Below are 26,525 nucleotides of genomic sequence, written 5' to 3' on the forward strand. Positions count from 1 at the left end.
GTGAGAGGATTGAGTGTGGCAGGAGGAGCTGAGAGGAGGGAGGAGAATACGTGGGCTGAAAGGTAAAAGGAGAGCAGGGAGGGACAGAGAGACAGAATAGCAGGGGAGAGGATGATGTGAAGGCTTGATTTGCATCTAAAGCTGCTCACATTACAGATCCGGCGTGCGGCTTTGTTCTACAACGGGCATGGAGGGCTTTTCAGGCATCACTTTACTCCTTCACCTGTCTGCTCTGGTGAGTACAGCTGTTCTTTTACTTCTCTGCAATCTGCATGTTAGAAGGGGAGAGAGTCACAGAAAGTACGTGATGTTAAACTGAAAACATATAACAAATTAAATCACGGTGGAAAACAATATAATGATATGATTTTATTTTAAAAACATATCATTTTTACTCATGAAGTATAACTACACAGGACAGATAATCAACCAGAAAAATGTGTACCATCTCAAATGCATCAACCATAAATACAAATCATCAAGCAGGTGTGGTTCTACATCAAAACAGTCACATGGCTTAATTCGCTTATAATACATTGTGTCAAGCAAGTCAGGAACAGCTTTGGTATTAAGTTGTTAAGTTCATTTCTGCACCTGTCCATATGGTTTGATGTGTTCAAAGTGCATGACAGCTGTTTTGATCAATAGCAAGTATTCTGAATGGGTAAACACTGCAATACATGTAATAAGAAATGAAGACAAAAGTCTAGGTCCTGGTCTTGCCTGTGCTTGTGCTTGTTATGGGAGTTAAACCTTCTGGCTTTTCTTTCCACATTAAGAAGACAAATGTTTTTTTTTTTTTATAAGCTGCCAACTTCAGACAGAATCCTGACATTTTGTCTTGCCCCTGGGTGTCAGGTCAACATAATTTTTATGAAATATGTCTGGCTGTCAAATAACTCAAATCTGAACTTATCTTATGTAAGATACCCAGAGCGAGCACATGAGGAGTCATTATGGGAATATAACCAGCAAGAAAGAGCAAGAAAGTCTGCTTTGGGAGGGGGCCCATGAGGGATTCAACTCAGGACTGTTGTTCCATGACGCCTGGTTTGTGTCCTGGCAAATATCGACACTGAAATGTTGTTAAACCCATTCTATGTCCTTTCCCCTATAATGTAAACTTTGCTGTGTAAAAAAAAAAAAGCACCCCCACAGAGAGCGTGAGAAGGTGTCAGCATTTGACGACCTGTGAAAGACAACAGTTGACAGGCTTGATCTTTAAAATTGAACTCACATTTCCTGCCTACTATAGATTAAGCGTATACTTATAGAGATGTCTGTGACATGACTCATGTTTTCCGTTCAAGTACCTAACCAAAATGTTCAAAGCAGTTAAAGAACAATCTATATCTTCTTTTATTTTGTCACAAATGTTTTTACAGCCTATTTTTGTATCACCTCTTTTTACCCGTGGAAAACTTTCTTTGTTTTTAATGTCTTTGTTTGCCCATTAATAATTTGTAATTGTTAAGAATTGTATTTCACTGAATGATATCCATAATAAACCTTTATTTTATTTATATATAAAGCGCTTTCCTTCACATAGTTACAAAGTGCTTCAAAAAAAAATACAGTGACATTAAATAAAAGCAGGTAAAAATTCAGTAGATCAAAAGACAGAAAATAGCCGATAATTTGAGTATTCAGTCTATTCTGTCTTATCGTTAGAATGTTGTGTCTACTGCCAACTTTTTGAGGTGCCAGTGCCTATTTTCTATTCAAAGCCAATGTGATTCAGCGTTTCCAGTGCTCATAAACGCCCTCAGTGTCTGCTGATTTTTGTCACAGCGTTGTTCGTTGGTAACGGTTTAACTTTTGGAACACAGCCGTGCTCATTAATGTCAATTCTTGATCACCGACAAACTAGAATCAAGAAGGGGTGGGGCTTCTGAAATCAACTTTGTCAACAACATGGGCGGAGGTCCGTATGTAGGAGAAGATGATTCATCACTCTTGTTTTTTCGAGATAAGAGTTCCAAGTTTAGAGCTGCTGGTAATACTATGACATGATCAAGAGCTTTTACAGTTTATTGGTGAGATGCCATTGATTGAAAACAATAATGAAGCATACAGAGCATTTTAAAACAGACCAACAGTCACCACTTAGGGAAACGGAAGTACCACAATACTACTTTCGTAGTAAACACTGGTGAGCAGTTGAAGTATCTGACATAAAATAAGTATCTGACATAAAACAAGTCCAGGAGAATCCTATGTTGTTTCAGACTCCCAGGGACATTTAGATAGAGACCCCTTTCCTGTTTTGTGACTTGCAGGGACAAGTTTTTGCGACCCATAGGTCAGCAGAGCTGGAGGACAGTACAATAGAAGACTTGATGTTAAGATAAGTTTGTGCTGTGTGAGTAGTCTATGTCAGTGGCTCTCAGACCTATAAAAGGTGCTGGTCAACAGCCTTCTGGGAGACAGCAGATTGGCAGAGCTGTTCTCCCAAGCAGTCTGGATGCTTGTTTGATACTGGTGTTGTAATAAACGTATTACTATGTAAGCAAGCCAGTGTCATGAAGAGTCCTTCTACATCTACACATCACGGACAGTCAAGATACGACAAAGTGCTCTGAAATTGAGGCCGTGGGTGCTGCCAGTGCAAAAAAAAAACAGCAGCAGTAAAAACAGCAGCAGTGGATGCCGCACCTAAGGGCCAATAGTTCTACAATATTGAGGCTCTTAATACAAAGGCAAAGAATTGACGTGCTCACTCGAAACTAGCTGACCCAAAATGGACAAAAGGTGATAGAGACAAGAAACTCCTTCAGAGACAGGCTCATTGGATCCATTATCTTCAAACAGAGTCTCCTAAAGGTTTAAACGAGGAGTTTTCTTTCTCCTGTTTCCTTTAAATTGTATTTGTATTTTTGTGACCCACATTTTGATGGCACAATGTAGAGGATGTTGGGATGTTGTGATATTTTGGTAATCTTTTTGTTTATTGTATAATCTTGAGTCTGGTTATATGTTTTTGGTTCTATATTTCTGGTTGGTTTTATAATCGACTGTTTTTTAGTTTGATCCTTTTTTTCACTATTTTTCTTTGTGCTGTCTACAGTGACCACAGGGGCTATGTATTATGACTGACTGGCTCGTGAGTTTTCATGCTGCTTATATATCACACATTGTTTTTTACATCCCGTTGTCTAAAGTTGCCACTATGTATCATCTTATGTTATTATGTAAGTGGCCTTTATATGGTTTGCCACCCTATGATAATTACTTATAAATGGGACACACCCACCTAGTCGGTGAGATGCTGATGAAAGCCTAGGGCTGAAATGCGTTCATTTCTTTAAGCTGCTGTCAATTTCTGACAATTAAAGTTTTGAACTGTATTGTGAGTGCTGACATATTTCAACTCTTAATTCAAAGGGCCTTTCACCTTTGGTTAAAAGCTGGGATCTTGGAACATCCAGAAGAGCTGCATCCACTTATCTAAAGGCATGCCCTGCTTCATAGGGGATCAAAAGGCCTCTCAAACATTGTGGATCAAGTCCATTTAAATCTTCAACAGTAATCTCTAAAACCCTCAAACCATCTAATAAATATGAGTGTATGCTGGCAAACAGCAGTGATGTGCTGGTTTTAAGGCAGCAGTGTTTTGAACCAGCTGGAGTCAGTGGAGGAAACTCTGCCTGAAACCGAATGCATCCATATGGATGTCACCAAAGGGAGCAGCTCCATGTTTCATACATGTAATGACCTGACATGGTGCATGCCTGTGTGATGTAAATTATGATGGAGAATATGTTTTTTGGCTTCCATATTCAAAAGTCACAAGTGATTTTAAAGTTGTATGGATGGCAATAAAGATCTGAATATGTATCAGTTTAATACTTTGTTACCAACTCCGTGGACTGTACAGAGTTGAAATGTTGTTAAATATAGAAAATAGATATATATGGGAGATCTGAAATGTTTCACCGCAGCTGAGGGGATGATAGGAGAACAAAAAATGATAAACCTGCTGTGGTTGGTCAAAGTAAGATAAATCTGTCATGCCATTTAAGACAAATGACACCTGGTTAAGTAAAGTATGTGATGACAGTAATATTGTGTACAGTGTCTTCAAATAGACATTCCTAATCAGTATATTTAAACATGATAAGCACAAATCCCTTGACCCTTGTATCATTAACACAGCAATGTGCTAACAAGCAAGCAGATCTTACTGGATAAAATTACACCAAACACTAGCATTTTAATCTTTTGCATATACTAAGCACATAAGGCATGGTATCTGGAAGTCTATATCCTAATGCACATCAGATTTGGGACATGCAGCTACAGCTTCCATTGTAGCCCTGAGGCATGCAGGTGCTGTTATAACCTTTAACATGTGATGGCACAGAATTAATGTTGTTGCCACATGTAGCATTGAATTGTAGCCTCTGGTTTAGACTAGTTTTGAATGAGCTATGACGCCCCGATGAGAAGACATCTATGAAACAATCAATTTAGAAAACTAAGGACAAGTTTTTGGAATACCATTGGAACAGCTGAGGAGCAAAAGCTAGAAGTAATGATAATATAATATGATAACTTTTATTTATGTAGTACCGTTAGAGACAGATATTTACGAAGTGCTTTGACAAACAGAAGAAACCTTAACAGACAGGGAGAAGTGTAGAAAATTCTAATAATGCAAAAAACTAAATACAAACAAAGAGTTAACAATAATAAACAAATGAAACAGAATAAAATGATGAAACAGTACACCAATAAACCATTATGAGAGTTTTTTTTTTTAAAGCATTAAAGGACAAGAAATAGGTTTAAAGAAGAGGACAACATCACATCAGAGGAAATAGAATAATGTTATAAATGAAAAATGAAATAATAAAACAATAAATAACCAAATAAATACAATCAAAATAATTAGTTAAATAAAATAAAAATCAATTAAAAAAGGGGAATTCACATAAAAAAGCTAGTAATGATCGGTCCATACATCTGTGCAAGTCTGTGGGCTACAATTGCTATTACGCCCTATTGCCAAAATCCCCATAAGGTTCAACAGAAGGGTCTCTTAAACTTAATTCATAACGGAGTACAGCACAGGGAAAACTCTTGTGCTCATTCGATGTGTATGTAAAATCATCTAGGACTCTAATATCCCAACAACATTCCCTTTGGTAACATCCTAACACCAACAGCATCTCACCCACACCAATAGTACTGCATTAGCATCATGCTAGCCTCAGCTATGTACAGGACATTTAGCTACAGTTGAGCCGTGAATATCAAAACGAAGTCAGATATGGATGGATGGATGGATGGATGGATGGATGGATGGATGGATGGATGGATGGATAGATGGATGGATGGATAGATAGATAGATAGATAGATAGATAGATAGATAGATAGATAGATAGATAGATAGATAGATAGATAGATAGATAGATATTGTTCCAGCAGCTTACAACACGGAACATGCAAATACAACAATGTACTACTTACACAGTTTAAAAAAATACACAACAACAAAAAATATATAATAATGATAAAGGCTATCAAATAAATATAAGACATATATTTGCTATGTACACTTCTACACTTCTATCTTATGAATCGACATTTGATAGCTTGTGCTGTCATAACTGTTAGAAAAGCATTTGACGCAGAGTAACATGAGTCCCTGTGTGGAAGATGAAACACAACAGTGATGTGATATGAGTTTCCTCTCTTCTCTGCAGCTGTCTGGGTATTTGGGAGAAGGTGCCGCCAGCAGCCCACAGCTCAAACGACATAAAAGAGACTGGGTTGTCCCAACATGTATGCTGAAAGAGAATGTGGACTACAGCAATAAAGGCTACATTGCAAAGGTAAGAAGTTCTCCAGTATGTGTGTTCCCGTATTGTATCATGTATTACAACAGCAAAGGCCGCACATGCATTTCTTTACAGTTATCATGAAAATATAGAATTAGAAAGCATTCCACAAAAAAGGCTTCGGCTCAATTGAGGACCTAAAGAACGTGTCAACCTGTGCTGTTGTAAACCTTCCAGAGAAACATTCACACAGATCCAGATCCCGTTATTTTTGTGGGCTGTGTTGACAAAAGTATCAATCTGATATATTGAAAAGAGGGAAGAGGACCCAATCAGGCCGCATATGGATCCATTGTAAAGAGATCTGTTCTGTTGTTTCAACGGATGAGAGACGAAAGATAAAACCTACATGATGAGTCTTGCTAGTTTTGATTGAGCAGTAGCAGTCAAACCCTCTGAAGATATGATATACTGTATGAATCACCCATTCCTTTTTGATTTATGCACATGATTTAGGTCAAGCTCGTAAATACACACATGGAGCCAAGACACATAAAAGTTGAAAACAGCTCATCAAGACAAATAAGACTCAACAGAAGTCATAAAACTTGTGAAGCTAGGAAGCGCTCATGTTCAGGCTTGACTCCTCAAACTTTAGTTCTCAGGGTGCATTAAATCTTCAAGGTTTACTCTGGCTATATTTGCCTCTTGTTGTATTGCCTTGAAGCATCTGATTTCAACATCAAGACCTTTTGTGCCCTGTATTTAGTATATCGAATTTTCCGTTTTTCCTAGTTAATCTGGATCTGTCATGATAGGAGAAGCAAAGGTATCTGGTTAGATTGTGCTCACAGGCAAGAACAAAGGAAGCTCTGTTCGCTCCAAAGGTTTTATACCTTGACTGTAAACCAAGAAAAATAGAGGGAACAAAGCCCAACAAAATCCTTACCTCAACCGCCATGGCAATCCATCAATCAATCGATCTCTGTTCTTGCTGTGCCAAACACAAGGAATGTTATCTCAAGACGCTTTAACAAACTTAGCTGGTCTACAACCTACTCTTGTAAATTATTAACAGAGACCCAACATCAAGTCACGATGAGATTCAGTTTCCTCTTACAGACATGACTCAGTCTGATCTCATCTTAATCCACCATGAGTAGAGCACTTTGCAGCATTAAGCAAGTCACAGTAGGAAGGACAAACTTCCTTTAACATGCAGAAACCTCGAGCAGAACCTGGCTCATATAAGACAGCCATCTGCCTCGATCAAGTTGGGGTTGGAAAGAGGGATAGAGGAGAAGAAGAGAGAGAAAGAGAGAGATGATAGTGATGAGACAGATAGAAGTAGTAATAGCTGTTACCACTGGAGTCCGGCACATCCACTGTAGCAGGCCGTCTACGGCAGCGATTCAGAGGAACCTACGAGACAAGGGAGCTCAGGGTCACCCAGAAAGGTCTATGGTGAATCAATCAATCAATCTTTATTTGTATTGCGCCAAATCACAGCAAATGTTATCTCAAGACACTTTTACAAACATAGCAGGTCTAGACTGTACTATGTTAAATTATTAACAAGGACCGAACACTAAGGCAGGATAGGATCCAGTCCCTTCTTACTGACAGGACTCTGTCTTATCTCATCTTAATCCACCATGAGTAGAGCACTTTGCAGCATTCAGCAAGTTACAGGGCCATGGCAAAACGTCCTTTCAACAGGCAGAAACCTCGAGCAGGACCAGACTCATGTTAGACAACCATCTGCCCCGTAGTAGTAGCTGTTGCTGTTGCTGTTGCTGCTGGAGTCTGGCATGTCCGTAGCAGCTGGAGTCCGGAACGTCCACATCTTTGACTTAACCTTTACTCCATTCTTGCTAGTTGCCAGTTGGACTGTTAAAATGTCAATGCGGAGCAAGGAAAATAAGGTCCTGGGTTGAGTTAAAGATGTGGGATGGACAACATTGAATGTAAAATATGTTGCTAAAATAACTTAACTGTTGTGCGCATTGTTCTGGCCATTCTTAGATCAGGTCAGACTGGGATGAAGAACAGAGACTCTACTACTTCCTGCTTGGTCCGGGTGCCAGCGAGAGGCCAATGCATGTGTTTGTTGTGGACGAGGATACTGGATTGGTGTTTGTCCAAGGAAAGCTAGACCGAGAGGAGAGGGAGACGTATATTGTGAGTATAAAACTTCATAAACATGTTGGGTTTTTTTCCACTAATCAATAAACAAGAAGTCACTGATTTAGGTTATTTAATCAAAGTGTTGAATGCTGAGGTTGCTAGTGAGTTAAACCCATGGTTGTAACAACTGATGCTAAGTAAGTTTCCCTCCAAGCACTGATTAAACCTCTAAAAGCTTTCATCATGCACACTTCAAAATATATATTTTTTTGGCCATTAAAAACATCCTGTCTTTTAACTTGAACTCTATGCCTTCATAATATTTGGTATGTCTCTTTAAATATGCTAATATCCCCTATTATTGTCTACTGCTGCTCACCTCCGGCTACGATCTGCAGTGTCTCATATCTCACTGCAGAAAAATGATGTGATCCACGGGAGTTATGTATTTGAAAGTATGAAGTTATGTTTGTTTATTATGTGTATTGCCTGTGTTGTATATGATGCTTGTGACTTCTGTTGCAAACCAAATTGCCCCTTGGGGACGATAAAGATTTTCTAATCCAATCCAATCCAATCCAATCCAATCCAATCCAATGATGTGTCAGCTTCAGAGCTGAGATGTTCATTCATGATGACTTTACTCTTTTTTTGCATCTGAAATTTCTCATAACCAATTAAAAAAACAAAATCTACATGTAGAACAAACTGCTTAAAGTTTGGATCAGGTATCTCATGACACATTTTCTGAAACATCTTATATTTCTTAAGAGTTGTAAACAGACCTAAGTTTAAAAAACAAGAAAAATTATGTCACTGAAATGTAGTGAATAATCTCTTGAATACATGTATTTGTATTAACTTTATTTCTGTTCAACAGCTGACAGGAGTGGCCAAGTTTAATGACGGCAGAGTGGCTGAAGGCAGAATAGACCTGAGGTTTGATGTGGAGGATGAGAACGATAATCCACCTGTTTTTGTCTCCATGCCTGCAGCCACAGTCAATGAGTCCAGTTCAGCAGGTATAACATGAACACATTAAGCCATAAAAACTCAACATACACTAACCACAAGAGAAACTCAAACAGATTGAAACCAGTGATTGTCTATGGTTTCCCATCTCTAATTTAGATGTCTAATAATGCAAAATAATGACCATAGTTTTGTTATTGTGGATTACCAGCTAAGAACCAGTTTGCTTTCCACAGGCAAGGGCCACAAGAGAGCCACACTGAATACGTATCTTTATGCCTTGAATACGTCAGGATGCGTGCACATAGTTTACAAGTACAAATAAATAGAATGGTATGAATAAAGATGTTTTTTTTCTATTGAAATACACATGAATCATCTTATATTGAGGATCTACTCTTTTACATGCCAACATACGTTCAAGATGATGCTCTGAAGTACCTGATTTTTTACTTTCACCCTAACGCCACACATTTCATTTTGGCTCCACAGAGGAGGAACTGAATGCTAACAGGCTGCAAGTTTCCTCATCAAAAGCAGGAAAACACTTCTCCATTGATTTCAAGAGAACAAGAAGAGCTCGATATTTAATTACGGTGCTCTAATAACTAGTTACACTGTAACTATAATCTCACAAGAAGACATGTGGGCACGTAGACCAATCAGCTATAATATTATGACTCCTGACAGCTGAGGTGAATGACTATCTGGTTACAATAGCTGTCAAGGGTTGGATATGTTGGGCAGCAAGTGAACATTTTGCCAATGTGTCTTAAGCAGGAAAAATGGATCCGCCACTTTCTTATTTGCCAAATTGTGATGCCTTGACAACCAAGTCAGTCATCATCCATCTGGTAAATCAGCGACATCAGCAGGCGAGGCTTAGTCAAGGTGCCCATGCTGACCTCTGCCAAATGCTGAAAGCACTTGAAATGGCACTACAAGGCAATGAAAAAAGGTGGCCTGGAGTAGCATTACAAGTTAAAGGTGTTGATCTGATCTCCAGATCTCAATCCAATTGAGCACCTTGAAGACTTGAACAACCAATTCTGATCCATGGAAGCTCCACCTTGCATGTTCCAGGTCTCAAAAGATCTCAGTGCCAGAAACCAGCCCATCTTTAGAGTTCTAGAGGAATATCATGGCTAAAACAGCCCTGACCTTGACTTACTTGGGACCTGATTGGAGGGGGCCTACACAATGTTAGACAGTCGGTTATAATTTGGTGTGTAAACAGTCATCAAAGTCAAACATTTTGTAAGTTATAAAATCATCAAAGTCAAACATTTTATAAGTTATAAAATGTTTGACTTTGATGACTGTTTACACACCAAATTATAACCGAAGCCATTGGTGTTGCTGCTTATGTTATAATAACATAAGCAGCAACACCAATGGCTAAACAACAATGAATCATCCTTTCTCTTAAACCCACTCACAAACAGGCACACATGGACCTGATGGCAAGAGTGCAGATCCTCCTAACTATATTAACTACTCGTGAAATACTGAATGTTGTCCTCCTTTGCTGTCTCTCCAGGGACTTTAGTTGGCCAGGTTATAGTCACTGATGCAGACAAGGCAGGCTCTCTCCATTCAAAGATTGCCTACAGCCTTGTGAAGCAGGAGCCCTTTAATGGCAAAGACTGTTTCTACATAGACAGAAACACCGGGAACGTCTATGTGAAAGAAAACACCTTGGACAGAGAGGTTAGTTGTCTGCTTTAAATCTGATATTGATTGAATATGAATGTACTTTTAATATATCAACCTTATTAAAATGTTTAAGGGATCTTTATCAGGCACTCATTGGGTGGTAAACATGCTTTTGCTCTCCGTTGTCCACAGACACAAAGCTTATACACACTGACAGTTGCAGCAAGTGATATGGATGGAGCTCCTGGAGGATACACGAGCACCGGTACAATTGATGTCAAAGTAGTGGACATCAATGATAACAAACCAGTGCTGGAGAAAGACGAGGTATCAAGAAGTAATAAACAAAGTGTCAGAAAATAAAAGGAAGGTTGATTTAGTTTTAAAAGAAAACTTTGACTCGTAGCTTATCAAAAGTTAAAGGTATTATTCCTCAGCTTTATTTTTTTTTAGATACATTCATTGTGATTATACCAGCTGTATGACAAACTTTTCGACCCCACTGTCCCTATAGTAGTCCACAAATTGACAATACATTCCAACGTATGGCGTTCAAAAGATAGCAATACATATGTTTACATATTGCTATCACCTCAGAAAGAAAAATAGAAAACAGATACAACATTTTTATTTCCTTTATTTTTTAAAATGCAACCACTATTTTTGTTTAGATTTTTGATTAAAGCTGCTGTTGGTAGTCTTGATATAAACATCAGTTCGGAGATAGATTTCGAATGTCAGCACTACCCCTCCCCACCAGATTTCCTTTCACTCACCTCCCCCTTCCCTCTCTGCTGCCGTAACCCCGCCCACAAAAGATTGTTGAGCAAGTTCTATGGGGAAGTAGTGGCTTCCCAGCCAATCAGGGCGAAAGAGGGTCGGGGAGGAGTTCTGATTGGTCCGTGATAATAACATTGCTTGATACAAAGGCATTGGAAAACACAAAGATTTCGCAATAATCTCAAATTACTTCACTTACAGTTGAGTACCAATGGGTTTTATGACCTTTTCTCCAAACCCAGCAGAAAAAAAGTAACGTTTTTTACACCATTCCTACCAACAGCAGCTTTAAGGCCAGTTTTTGGCTGCTATTCTCATTAACAACAGGCAGCTGTAAGTTCCCCACCACCAAGCTTGAAATAGGACTAAAAGTATAAAAACATACAAAAGCTAGATGTATTTTATGGTTTACCAAGTGATATTTAATTCCGGCCATGTCTTTCTGTAGGCAAAAACATGGGGGTTGTTGCATTCAAGCATATTGTGGGAGAATTAAGTATAAAAAGAACAAACACCTGATCTTTCATTTTTATTCTCATAGACTTACATGAATAAAAAAAAACCCTAGCGAATGACCCTAGTCTTTTTTTTTCACTAGCCATGTTAGAGATAACAATTGAAAAAAAATGTGTTAGCTCACTGGCTAACTTTTGTATGCCCAAATTAATTGAATCCTTCATAACCAAAACTTAAATTTGGCCAAACTGTATGTTGCACAGCATTTTTAATAGTGACCTTTAGTAGGACTTGTAGTAGACATGAGAGTTAAAGTAGTCTCTCTCAAACTTTGAAGTGAGTATTGATTAAGGATGTGTGTTTTTTGTTCTTCTGTAGTATTCAGGCAGCATCATGGAGAACACGGCTAAAGTGGAAGTCATGAGGTTCAAGGCGCTGGATGATGACGAGGAGAAAACGGATAACTGGGAGGCTGTTTTTGATATCATCAGTGGAAATGAGGATGGCACGTTCAGCATAGAGACTGATCCCAAAACCAACGAGGGTGTGCTGATGCTGGAAAAGGTAAAACTTTCTTGATAACTGGTGTTGATAAGACAATCATATTTTGCTCAGTGACATCACTTAAATATTTTGTGAAACCTAACTTATAAGAATAATTGAATGCCTAATGACTAAATATGTCATAATACTGACTTGTGGGAGTTAAACTGATGTGGTGGAATTTTGTTTGTGGTCCCAGCCTGTCGATTTTGAAGAAAATCCAGATATCAAGCTTGGAGTGGTCGTGTCCAATGTAGCTCCGGATTTGGGAGATGGAGGCGGCGATGGTGGTCTTGGAGAGGGAGAAGGAGAAGGGGATGGGGATGGTGGTGGGGATGGGGATGGGGGAGGAGATGGAGATGGGGATGGTGGTGGGGATGGGGATGGGGGAGGAGATGGAGATGGGGGGGGAGAAGGAGACGGGGATGGGGGAGGAGGTGGAGCTGGAGGTGGGGCTGGAGGAGGAGATGGTGGAGGAAACACAGATATAGGAGCAGGAGCAGATGTTGGTGTCTCAGTTGGTGCTGGTGCTGGAGCTGGGGCAAATGCTGGTGTCAGCCCTGGAGCTGGTGGTTCAGCTAAAAAGAAGAAGAAGAGGAAGAAGAAGAAGAAGCCAAGAGGAGGCAAAGTTTACCCGGTGAACATCGCAGTGCTGAATGAACCTGAGGGGGTCGCCTTTAAACCCCTCGTGATGCCTGTCTCTGTATCAGAGGACCCAGAGGAAAGTCCGGTAATGGAGGTGATCTCTGTTTTCACGGCCACCGACACTGACACTGGACAAGCTGCAGATAATATTCGGTGAGCTGGAGACACACTTCACTTTTAGTTTACTGACTTAAAAGATGCACTTTTATAAAATAACTCAGATTCTATTATGGATGACCATTTTAGCATTGCTTAATTACTCACATATAATACAAATGCAAACTAAACACATCTGTTTATTACTGAGCTTAAAACATCATTGAAAGCAATCAAACCTTGTTGTGGACTAAATTCTGAGTCACTTATTGATCCATACAAAAATTTTCAACCAGAACCATGAGCATGAATCTTTTTCTGAACTAAGACGGAGAGGTTAAAGGATCACTTAAGTCATAAGATGCCTTTCCCAGGTTGCAAGGCATTCGTGTACAAAATGTTAGTGTTAGACTGACAGGCTTCCCACGCCACTGGATTGTCTAAGAATTAAAAATTTGATTGTTTGGATGTGAATCACATTTCCATTGGGAACCAATTGGCTTGAGGTTCAAAGTGGAGGACAAAGTGAAGTCAAAAAGAACATTCGTACGGACTGACATATCAGGAGGGTTTTTTTTACTGAATGATTATCTTTTATACAAACTTTTTTTTTTAAGTTATAATTTTGGGCTTTTACATCTGTATTTATAGAGGAGAGGGCAGTGGGTAGGGTAGGAAACCAGCAGAGAGTGGAGGAAAGACATTAGGGACCACCTGCTATATGGGCACACCACTTAACCATTAGGCTAAGTCTGCACCCAATGTTTATACAAAACTGGGACAATGACCTTAATCTTAAGTCCTTAAGTGCAACAAAATGTCATCATTTACTACCTCCATGTATTAACTATGAAATTCAGCAGCAGAGGGATTCATATTGGTGAAACAGTAGCAAATAAACAAAGCTTTGATTGTTGGTTTCTGCAAGGAAGATAATGCACGTTGTTATGTTGTATGTTGCTTCATACTTTCCCACAGATATGCTAAAGGCCATGATCCTGACAACCTGCTGCTGATCGACCCAGAGACAGCAGAGATTCGACTTCTAAAGACTCCGGACAGAGAGTCCCCGTCCTTGGTTAATGGAACTTACTATGCTAAAATACTGGGCATAACTCAAGGTAAGCTCTATTTATTGTTGGCTGTTGTAGCCATGAAATAGGAGGTGAAGCTGGAAATTTTTCTCCTGCTTTTTGAGGTTTTGGAGAGTTTTGGATAGAGAGGAACTTAAAATCTCGCATTAATCCCTTAGCCTCTCTTTGAGCTGTTTTACTGCTGGGGTCAGAAATCAATCAATCAATCAATCAATCAATCAATCAATCAATCAATCAATCAATCAATCAATCAATCAATCAATCAATCAATCAATCAATCAATCAATCAACCAATCTTTATAAATATATCACTAAATCACAACAAATGTTATCCTAAGACGCTATAATAACAGAGCAGGTCTCGACCCAACATCAAGACAGGATAAGATCCAGTCAATATCATACACAGGACTCTGACTTTGATGCATTTAGCAAGTTACAGCGGCAAGGAAAAATGTCCCTTTAACAGGAAGAAACCTCAAGTAGAACCAGACTCATGTGAGACAGCCATCTGCCTCAAATGAGTTGGGGTTGGAAAGAGGGATAGAGGAGATGAAGAGAGAGAGATGATAGTTGTGAGATGGATAGTAGTAGTAGTTGTAGCAGCTGGTCTGGAACGTCCACAGCAGCAGGACATCTACGGCTGCGACTCAGAGGAACCTACGAGACAAGGGAGCTCAGGGACTCCAGAAAAGTCTATGGTGAGGCAGAAATGAGGATGCTTGAGGTCCTCATTGCTCTAGATTTCTAATAAGTCAGGTTCCTTACAGTTTATGTTCAGTCTTCTGTAAACTTCTTATGTTTTCTGATTTCCACAGACATGCCTGCAAAGATGGTCACAGGTACAATAGCACTGCAGGTGGGAGATGCAAATGATAACTGCCCCTCACTGGCCAACAATGTGGAGTACATCTGCTCTGACACAGAGGTCGTTAATGTCACGGCGATAGATGAAGATGGAGATCCAAACTCATCTCCTTTCAGCTTCAGCCTTGTGGAGGAGGACAGTCAGGGGGAGTGGAGGGTTGAGCCTCTAAATGGTATCGTATCAATTTGTATTTAGTATCAGTTAGTTTGAACATGAAAAAAAGCACACAACTTATAGTTGTCTTCATTCTTCTCATTCTTCACTCCTAGCCACCAGTGCATCCCTCAGGGTGTTGAAACCACTGTGGCCTGGTCGCCACCAGGTTGCCTTCATGATCCAGGACCAGCAGGGCCTTGCCTGCCCAGATCTCCAAAATCTGGAAATTTATGTGTGCAGATGTGAGACAGGAAAGACCTGCAAAGCTGAAGGTTCAGTTGCTGGAGCTAAATATCTCAAGGACTCCTCTTCTGCATTTGGAGGACTGGGAGTGGGGATGCTGATCTTGGGACTTCTGACACTGCTTAGTGAGTACACATTGTGTTAGCATGCTTAAGAAATGATGCCAATAATGCATTTACGTTAACCTACAGAATGAATGTTTCAAACCTCTTAATAACTGAACATACCGCATCAAAAGACAGATTTTTTAACGACTGCATCATGAACAAAAATATTTTCAATCTGATACTTTTTAAAACATTTTATTTAAATACTCACCTTTCCAAATCACATCTACATTTCCTTGCTGTCATCTGTCGGTGAGGAAAGTTGTGATTTATCTTCTATCAGGGTTTTGAAAGACCACATTATTCCGCTCTGTTTTTACAGTCGTAGCTCTGTTCTTGATGACTTGCTCATGTGGAACGTCAGGAAGCTTCTCTGAGCTTCCCTTCGATACCCGAGAACACTTGATCGTCTATCATACAGAGGGCAGAGGAGAGGACAAGGTAAGTTATACTGTATGACAGTGGCGGCTGGTGGAGTTTTCTCCAGGGGGGCTATAATTCCAAAATAGCAAGCCAACGTGTACTAAGGTATCACACCACAGAACTTGACACAGCCTATCATTTTAGATAGGATGTGCCTGTTTTTGTCAACCTCCTCATTGTGCTGACGGATCCCTCTCCTGTAGCCTTCATCAAGCTGACATGAAATGTTTCTTTTTCCAAACTTGACTAGTTACAGTGCATTTTCCATGTGGATCCTAGTTTGTTCATGCTTCTTTGTCTTTTCTGAAAAGTGCTCAAATCAGTAATACCTGTCTTAATCCATGCTAGATCAGATCCTGACATTTGGAAAAAAAGGAGGCAGGGAAAGCAGAATAAAGCATTAGCCTCACTTCATGCAGTGAGCCAAGCCTTGTTGCTAAACCAGGTCCTGGTTTAAAAAGACCGGGGTATTGTCTCTATCTATTGACTGCTGATTAATTGTGAAGTTTTGCTGATCACGTCTGCGCTCTTTCACGTTGAGCTTCTCCTGGTACATTCTCCTCTCAAAAGGTGATGTCTTAAGTGATTTCACTGAATTATTAATTTAGTTTTCTCCATTCTGCATCTCTGTCCGATCGTCTCCAACTCCTATGGCTCGACCTGTCGATCAGCCGCACTTTATAACGGACGGCTGTGACGTCGGCCCCGTCCAGCTGCATTCAGCTCTGGGCGCAGGGAAGGTGCGCCAAGACATGGGCTGTTTCCGAAATCGCCTACTATACTAGCAGTACGTACTGATATGTCCAAAATTCAGTATGTAGTAAGTAGTATGTGAACAAGAGCAAAATCTGCAGTATGCCAAAACTCCCCGGATGTCTACTGATTCGGGAAAATATCTCAGTGTGCATCGGACCAGTCTTCCTCGCGTACTGTTTCCCATAATGCACAGCGCTCGTTCTGCTTTTTCCTTTTCCTCATTTTTTGACGGGAGGAAATCCGTTTTTGGGTGCTGTGAAAGTTATCAAATTACATATAAACCACTTCCTTACTTTTTAAATCATAAATGGATGCTAAATAAGCTTTTTACTTATCGGCTTCGCCGTTGTTTACTTCCGCTTTCCGAAACCGGAAATCCAGCGAAGTCTGGCTCAGCATGCTGCATGACAGATCGGACAGAGCAGTCATACTACATACTAAATTCAAACGCAGTATGTAGTAGGCAATACCTACTGCCTACTACATTAGTAAGTAGTATGTAGCAGGCCGTTTCGGAAACAGCCATGGTCCTATCTCTTGTATTGAAGAGGAGCTACTGCACATGTACAACTTTTAATGAGAGTCTATGGCCAAGGATTTCTGTGTCCAGGGCGGAAACACGTCACCAATCAGACAACACAGATGAACGAAACACCTTTACTCATCATTAACTATATAATATGTATCTTGCTCATATAAAAATACATATAAATATAGTTCAGAATATTATTTTATTATTCATTTTGATTTATTTTTTGTTTGTCTTATTGAAGGTAATATGGTGAGTGGTGGGGCGGCGCACTAGCACCCCCTATTGGCCAGCCGCCACTGCTGTATGAGACAAACCATGTTTGAAGAAGAAGATTTTTTGGTTCACATCATATATATAGTTCTTGAAATCTACAATTACTGGAACCCTTTAACTCCTAGACACTAATACTGCCAATATTATTAATCAATCAATCTATCTATCAAACAATCTTTATTTGTATAGCACAAAATCAAAACAAACATTATCTCAAGACGCTTTTACAAACAGAGGAGGTCCAGACCGTACTCTGTGTTAAATTATTAACAGAGACCCAACATCAAGACAGGATACGATCCAGTCCCGTCTTACTGACAGGACTAGATCTTATCTCATCTTAGTCCACTATCAGCATTGCACCTCGAAGTATTTAGCAAATTACAGCAGCAGGGAGACTTCCTTTCAACAGGCAGAAACCTCGAGCAGAACCAGACTTGTATTAAGCAGCCATCATGTTTTGACCAAATTAACCTCCAATACAGCTTTTTATTGCTAAAAGCAGCTATTCTAACATTTCCTATGTACACATTTTAGAGCATAAAATGATACTCCTTACAATCCTCAAGATCTCTGGTTTAGAAAAGTATGTTTAAGATAATTTGTAGTCTGTTATCAAGATTCAACAAACAACATCGGGCAGAAAGGCAGTGCTTGGTGTTCTGCTTTCCAAAATAGGATACAGTATTTTTTTAGGCTAACTAATCAGTATCACCTGCACAAAAACTCATCCTGTTTTATGTGAAAAAAAAAGCAGGTTTGATATATTTTTTTTATTGTCCATTGTCTTTTCTCCATTAGGAAGTGCCTCTGCTCAGCTCACCAGTCAAGGCAGCACCTGCTGCTGTGTCTGCTGTAAAGGTCAACAACGTGGCCTCAAGCCCCAAAGAAAACACAACCTCCTTCATGACTCTCACCATGGGCAGTGCCAACAACACTTACAAGTCCGGCTGTGAAGCCAACCTCGGGATCCAGCACAGCGGTTATGGAGAATCCCGGAAGAGCTGGAGAGAAACCAGGGAGAGCCAGAGGGAGGTCTATTCAACGACAGAACAGCTCCTGAGGCATGACAGCACGGATGACATCGCCCTCCCTGATGTGCTCTTACATGATTACTATTCACAGGTGAGAGCATACAATGTGACACATTCTCTACCTTTCTCACTAGTGAGTCAGAATGAAGCATAGTGTTTGAGTGTTTTACGATGTAGCGCTAAATACTGGAGTAGGCTTTTTTCCCCGTCCTCTATTTCCTTCAGGTTGTTTTTTTCATTGTCAATGATTGTTGAATGTCATGCAGAATTGACGTTGCATTAAATCTTTCTGCATTTCAGTGTGTTTCTTACAATGTCATATTCATTTTTTAATTATGCAAATGTACTCTTTGCATGCATCTCTTTAATTTAGGATTAGGCCAGCAGTGTTTACTTCAGTGTGTCACTCAGTGTGTAGGGCTTTGGCTCAGAAACCAGAGGGTGTCTGGTTTTAAGTTCTGGTATGGACCAAGCAGCAACCTCCGGCTGCGAGAATTGAAGCAAATGCGAAAGTGTTGGATTAGACTAGAGAACTTGTGCCACAAGGTTCTGTTCACAGAATCAACAAACAATAAGAACAATACAGTCACAAAACACGACAAATAAATAAATAACACAGTCACACCATTTGAGGCATAATTAACAGCTGGGTCATATCCATGGCTATAAGTTTTCATTAAAAAAATCTGACTGCTGCAGGAACAAAGGACCTTCTAAGGCGTTCCATGGAGCACTACAGCATCACCAGTCACTCACTGAAGGAGCTTCTCAGTCCATTAAAAACATTGTGCAGGGGTTTGCCTTCAAAGATCAGAACAGTTTTTAATTCAGTCCTGGTTCTCTTCTCCAAGGTAACCTCAAGAGAGTCAGAGGTATTCCGATTTACAGAACCAGCCTTTCTGATCAGCTACAAGCCTTAACTCTGACATCTCTCCATTAATACATGATCATATGTTTCGGTCGAGGCAGATGTGTGTCTAACATGAGTATGGTTATGCTCCAGGTTTCTGCCTTGTTAAACAGAAGTTTGGCCTTGCTGCTGTAACTAGCTAGATAATAAGAATTTAACAGAGAGTACGGTCTAGACCTACTATGTTTGTGAAGGCGCCTTGAGATGACGTTTGTTGTGATTTGGCGCTATATGAATAAAGATTGAATGATTGATTCATAGGGTTCTGTTTTTGCATGTATTTAGCATGATGAATAATAGACGGGAAAAAATTAAATTTACTCTCTGGGAATAGTAGAGTTGATCTTTTTCTTCTTATTCTCCATAATTGGACATTACATAAGAACGTAGAGTACAGTTGAAATAAATAACAGTCATATAAGGCGGCAGACACTTTGATGAAGGTATGATGAAGTTGATTTGAGTCTTGTATTTTGTCATTTCTGATCTTTAAAAATGGGAAAACAAAATTGAACCAGAACTTGTTTAAACTCTGATTGCCGTGGTGTTTATTCAACAAATGGAACCGGTCATAGTCATTATAACACATAAACAAATAGCATTTATTTCCATGTAATACAGATTAGGTCTCAATTAAAAAACTTTGATACCAGAAGTTATACACGACATACCTGATTGTGTTTGAGCTGTATTTTATTAAAAATGAATAGCATGTTTCTCATTCAGTCTGTCATGTCAGCAGTGTTACTGATGATGTGTTGATGTTTTGAACACCGAATGTCAGAGGACTTTTTATATTGTTCCTGTGTGACTCTAACTGTCACAAGCAAAGCAGCCATGCAGCTTTTATAATGGAACAACAGCTGTTAATTTTCCAAATAAAACGTAAAAAGTTGCCTTCAGCACATCAGTGCTGATAATAATAAGAGGTGAAGTCTGCATATCTTTCAGTGTTCTCAAGGTAATTATTGTGGAATTTTTATTGAAATTGGCATCGACAAATGTTTTTTTATTGTCTTTTTGTTGATGCAGAAGGCGAGCTGTGCAGCAGGAATGAGTGCAGCGTGGGATTGTCTGCTGGAGCATGATTTCGAGGGCCTTGGCTCCCCTGCCGGCTCGGTGGGCTGCTGCAGCCTGGTAGAATCCGATGATGACCTTCAGTTCCTCAATGACCTCGGGCCAAAATTCAAGAAACTGGCTGACATCTGTTCTCCTCCTAAACCTCCGACACTACCAAAAAGTGTCACCATGCCACAGTCAAGTAAAGTTGACATCATCGCTGAGTCTTGTGTGGAGGCCAAACCAGAACAAAACCAAGATGTCAGCATGGGCTTGTCATCCAGCAGTGCAATGGGCTCTAGTAGAGCCTCCTCCAGCCACATGCTGAGACAAAAATCCACCAGCCTCATGGGCTTGAATGAAGCAGCTTCCACTATGCATAGGCAGAGCACACGCCTCAGCAGCATGTTACAGTTGCCTCATGTCAGTACTGTTAACGAAGCCATGCTGCCCTCTTCTGGCCACATGCTTCTAGTAGAGGAGCAGCCTGTCTTCTACACCACTCCTATGTTGCAGCCAATGCACTACGTTGTCCAACCCCAGCTCCAGAGTCCTGTGCTGCTAGCTGAAGCTCCTCTCAACAACATGCAGGGCATGATTCTGCTTAGCAGGAGTCATGGGAACATTGGACCCATCCTTCACAGGAGAAACACTGCTGGGACTCTAACTTTGGGTAGAACAAGAATGAACACAGTGATAGATGGGAGCCAGGGAGTCGGCATGTGGCCATGGTCTGACGGCCCAGGAGAGGTGATGAGTGTCAGAGGGAGTGGTCGAAGGATCAGGTCAGAAGGCGGGGCTGGGACACTGCAGGGCTATATGGGGACACAGATTAATGGAAACTTGAGTGTTGGAGAAGTAGGGTCTGAAGAGGAGCAGGTAGTGTTCACGCAGAGAGGGGGCAAGAGAAGAACTAAGTCCACGGCATCAGAAGCATTCAAATATACGATGAAATCATGAGCACCTCCAGGCCAAGTAACTTGAAATATTCCTTCAAAAACGACAAAGCAACTGTTTTACATTTAAACATCTTTGGTCCAATAAAAAACAAACATATTATGATACTAGTGAATAATTTGAATAATGATTATCTTTTCTTTCATAATGCCATGTGTCTAAATTTAATATGTTAATTCAAAACTTGCAGGTGTATTAATGAACAGGTGTTTTTAAAGAAACAGGTGTTTGCAACGAACAGCTGTTTTTAATCAACAGGTGTTTTTTAACAAACGGGTGTTTGCAACAAACAGCTGTTTTTGACCAACAGGTGTTTTTAATGAACAGATGTTTGTAGTGAACAGGTGTTTCTTTATGAACAGGTGTTTTCTAACAAACAAGTGTTTTTAATGATGATACTGTTAGTCTACCTTAACAACATTTAACTAATTAATTACCAAAACAGAGCATGAGCAGTTGGATACTTGGCACATACTTCACTTATTGTACATTTTGATTTGACAGGAAAACTTTAAAGTGGCTGTCTAACATGAGTCAGGCTGTGCTCGAGGTTTCTGCCTGTTAAAAGGAAGTTTGTCTTTGTCGCTGTAAGCTTAATACTGCAAAGCGATCTACTCATGGTGGATTAAGATGAGATAAAACTGAGTCTTTCTCTGTCTTGATGTTGGGACTTTGTTAATAATTTAACATAGAGTATGGTCTAGACCTGAAGTTCTATTCTATTAAAATAGAACCTCAGTATATTGTTGTTGCTTATCAGCCTTGATTCGTAAGTTAATTGTCTAAACCTGTCTGGAATATTTGGAGGAGGTGTTTCTTTATGATTAGTTACACATAACAGGAGAAGGATTTTTTTTTAAAACGTACATGATAGTATGCCAGTAGTTTTGAAACTGAACACTAGATGGCAGTACTAAAACTCAAAATAAGAAACTCAAACACATGATGACAGCAGAATAAAGCGCTTCTTCAAATTTATTCTGTCTGCAGTTGCAAATCTGCTCATGCTCTTCATAGCTTCATTGTTTTGCTGAGCTTACGCGTCAGGTGGAGGGAAATGCTTAAAATAACGCACTAAGACCAGATTTGTGTTGCTCTGGGAGAAGGTTTTTGTTTACATGGGTTAAAGTGTTTGATGAAATAAGATGAATAAGAGCACTGCACTAATTTCTAAAGCTAATTTTGTACATTTTGGTTGTGTTCATTTTATGGTTGTGGCTTGGGGTGTTGTTGTATAAATAGTGCATTTTTTAGTGTTATTGTGTTTGCCTGATACTGTTGTTACTCTTTTCTAAAAAGTCTGGCGCAAACGAACCACAGCCTAACAACTCATATTCAACTTAATATGATTGAAGGAACTGAAGTTTAATTATCTGGCTTTTTTACAACCATATTGCCAATAAATATTAGCTTGTATAAATATGGCTTGCTTTATTCGTATTCTCTCTCTCTCTTTGGTTACATTTTAAAAAACGCATCCCAAGAAAACTTTTCTCAGCAGGAAGTTTGACCAGCAGTTTAAAAATAATCCTATAACTTAACTTTCAAAGTTAATTTGCACCACAACATGTAAGATATTTTATGATGGCCATATTACAGCCTTTCACATTTCTGGGCTTCTGCTGTTTAATTAATTGTAAAATATTTAATTTTAAAATATTTGTGTCAATCAATAAGGCTCGATGACATCTGTTATGATACCAAATATGATGTCATTAATTCACCACCTTATCTAGAAAAAATTGATTTAATTTATAAATCTGAATTTAAAAGTACAAAACAAATCACACAGGGATGATTTTTGTCAGTCAAGTGTAATGTGTCATATTTTATTGTGTGATTCAGTTTTTAGTTATTAACACGTGTTCAGTTGTCTGACAGAAGTGTTAACCACCTCATTAAAACCATGCATCACCTTCTATCACAGGAAATAGAATCACATTTCTATCAAACATCTGATCGTCTCACAGAGTTTTCAACTCATGCTGGGCTAGAGTCTTCTTTGAAAAATCTTCTTTAAGGAGAAATTTAATCTTTTCATCTATAACAAAATGTTTACCATGTCGATAAATTTGGATGTAAACAAGCACGAGGCAACTTCAAATATGTGTACAATAACAGCAAATGTTTTTTTGCTATGTTGAAAGAGAATATAATTTCAGTTTTAATAAGAATGTCTTTAAGATTAAAGTTGTTAAATCCAGAAAACTATCCTACTGTATAGAAACTTTCAATTGCAGCAGAACTTGATAGCGAGGAGAAAATGAACAAATACAAAGCAAGCATAATATTTTCATAAGAAATTAAAACCAAATAAAATGAACAGAATTAGCACTCACAGAGGAGGGATCATGAAAACATCAACAATTTGTTTATACCTATAATTAAGAGAGCGTGGAGAAACTATCATAAGGAAAACATGCAGGCTCTCAGTGCTATTACAAACATTAGGGTGTGGTGCACTTCAGCTTCTCGGGGACAAATGGAGTAATAGAAAACACAAACGACTGAGTCAGACTTTTTTTTCTACCTGACAATTTTTTTATTCCTGAAAACTCTTCGAGTGCAAAAAAATGCAATCCTTTGATTAAAGCTAGGGTTGGTAGTCATGGAAAACTAGCATGAAATTGAATGTATTTCCTCGGGACTCCGTTTAAAACTTTGGACTTTGTTGTTGTTTGATGGCTAACGTCAAAAATGTCTTTCTAAACCAAAAGGGAATGTGATTGGAAAACCATAGACTGTATAAATAATGGAGGTAGTATCCGTGAAGTTACCAATCTGTTCCTGAAGTCGATCGTTGGGAGGAACCATAATGGATAAGCTGAACTCAACCTAACTTCTGTCAAGGTAAAGAGGCGGGTTTTGAGCCTACAGCTACAGTGTTCCTGCCTGTCAATCAAAGTCAGCTGTGCCTCTCATAATGGAAAACTCGTAATCTTAATATCTTCAAAACTGCCGCATCAGAAAAGACAGTGTGTGTCAATCGAGAAATTACATCTTTTTAACCAGGCTGTAAACATGTTTATTTCTGCTGTAAATATCGGCTTTTTTGAATTGGTGTGTATGTGGTTTCCGGTACTTCTGGTGCCAGCCTCAAGTGGACACCCGAGAAACTGCAGTTTTTAACACTTCCTAATTGACTTCAATTCTCGCGGCCAGAGGTTGCAGCTTGTGGAGAACACACAGTTTGCAGTAATTGTTGTGGAGTTTAGTTGAAATGCCAAAACTCCTGATATGCAAGGGGAAGGTAGCAGTTTTGAAGGAATATAATCTAAATTACTGGACAGAACACGAAGAAGATAAATTATCTGGGAGGCGAAAGAAAGCAGTGGGGCCACGCACTTGTAGCGAGGGCAGACGTTTCAGCAAAGTTGTTACCAGAGTAATGCGGATTCTGCAGTTGAAGAAAGTTATGTGGTGAGTTAACTGCCGTACCAGACCTGACTGCACAGATTCTTTCCAAGTTACATCCATCCATCCGAGAGCTGAGCAAAGTATTCAGTCACGTGATGTGCCACTTTGGAAGCACATATCTGTGTAAGGAATCTGTTCTGCTGTAGTCTTAACCAACCGGATCTTTAACGTTTCATTGATAATCTTAATGCGTGTTTTGGTTAGGCGAGGGTGTGACATCAGTACCAGCCAGATCCATTGTCCATTCTGTACACAGTCAATGGTTGAACGTGCATGCCAGTCAGCATGGACCCCAGATACAACGAGGCATATACAGGGCCTGCCTGTAAATAATTACATTAAAAGTAACCATTTCATTTATTGCCAGTTTATTGGTAAGGAGTGTCTTATATCGACAACAGAACAATAGAACAAAGCAACTTGGTCTGCTCAGGCAATATTTCTAATACTAATCAGTAGCAGGCTACGTGCACAAAACACACTAAGGTACAACAAAGCTACACTCTGAATGATGGTGGGGCAGACTCTGCAGCTGAATCCTCTGATTGGTTGATCTTCTCAGCAGCTGCACACCAATCAGGCTTCTCATCTGGCGCACAGGTGGGTCATATCAGGCCTGGAGAACTGCACACCAACTCACACATCACACGCACTCGCTGGACACTCCAAAATAGACTCTACAACCACACAGACAAGGGGGTGCGGCTGGTGTTTTCGTGACCCCTTCAAAGATCCAAGCTTTGGTCATAACTTGTCTCTAAAGTGTCACTTGAACTCAACTCACCTGGTCTTTAAGTTTCACTGGTCCACAAATGACAGGTCTAACCAGTGACTCACGCCAAGCAGTTTCTCGTAAAGCTGTCAGTCTTGTGAATTTGTATGTGTAATGAATTGGTGCCGAAGCCAATAAATCTTACAGAGGTATGTGTTTTTCAAATTGCATTTATTCCAATCATGCACTGTAAAAAATAGAGGCAAAAAACATCCCCTTAAAATTATGTTTGTTACTTTGTGGTGCACACGCAGGAATCTTTTAGTCTGTTAAATATGTGGGTTCTGTACTGTTTATATACACTGCATTGTGAATAGATGGGGCAACAGGCTTTGTAATCTGTTTTGTACTATAATGCCGCAAAATGCTCAGTACGTGAATTAAGGTTGTCTTGGTTTAAAAAAAATATTTTATAGTAAGTTTCTTTCTGTGTTAATTTTGGTACATGTGAATGTCATGTTTTCTGACACAATCTTATTTTGCTTTGTTTTTACAGTCACTCATTGTGAATATTTGCAGGGAAAACAGAAAAAATGTAATTTCTTCTTCATAATGTAAACCATCTCATCTGACACCTATCCCCTTGCAGTGTTTGCAGAAATTGAAAGTGTACAGTATACACAATATCAAACTTTTAGCTCATGTTCTTCATGTTTTATATAAGCCAGTTTCATGACCAGCTAAAAACTCCTCACAAGAGCTTTAATTTCAGTCAAGCTTTATTTATATAGCATCTTTCATACAAATCAAATTCAAAGTGCTTTACAGCGATTTACAAAAAGAAAGAAGCAGAGATGAAATAATGGCAAGACATGTTAAAAAACAAAAAATGATTTTAAAATAGATATTAAAATGGAGACTAATG

At 39.4% G+C, this 26,525-nt stretch overlaps 1 protein-coding gene across 1 annotated transcript; it reads left to right on the forward strand.

Moving 5' to 3' along the window:
• The first annotated feature begins 7,881 nt into the window (after window positions 1–7,881).
• On the forward strand, window positions 7,882–21,532 carry LOC117829044 (desmoglein-3-like). Its single transcript, XM_034706567.1, has 12 exons — window positions 7,882–7,965; window positions 8,792–8,933; window positions 10,424–10,593; window positions 10,732–10,866; window positions 12,154–12,339; window positions 12,518–13,116; window positions 14,038–14,180; window positions 14,972–15,193; window positions 15,291–15,545; window positions 15,850–15,968; window positions 18,313–18,636; window positions 20,488–21,532. Exons 1-12 carry the CDS (start codon window positions 7,882–7,884, stop codon window positions 21,472–21,474), a joined length of 3,366 nt encoding a protein of 1,121 aa, XP_034562458.1. The 3' UTR covers window positions 21,475–21,532.
• Window positions 21,533–26,525: the final 4,993 nt, after the last annotated feature.

Source organism: Notolabrus celidotus, chromosome 2 (assembly GCF_009762535.1).
Source record: "Notolabrus celidotus isolate fNotCel1 chromosome 2, fNotCel1.pri, whole genome shotgun sequence".
NCBI classification, from domain to species: domain Eukaryota; kingdom Metazoa; phylum Chordata; class Actinopteri; order Labriformes; family Labridae; genus Notolabrus; species Notolabrus celidotus.

What these genes read in the sequence shown, in the direction of transcription:
- LOC117829044 (XM_034706567.1), top strand. Translation starts at nt 7,882, where the DNA reads ATGCATGTGTTTGTTGTGGACGAGGATACTGGATTGGTGTTTGTCCAA. An exon ending in CAATGAGTCCAGTTCAGCAG is followed by an intron (nt 8,934 to 10,423) that starts GTATAACATGAA and finishes CTGTCTCTCCAG; the next exon opens with GGACTTTAGTTGGCCAGGTT. An exon ending in AGGGCAGAGGAGAGGACAAG is followed by an intron (nt 15,969 to 18,312) that starts GTAAGTTATACT and finishes TTTCTCCATTAG; the next exon opens with GAAGTGCCTCTGCTCAGCTC.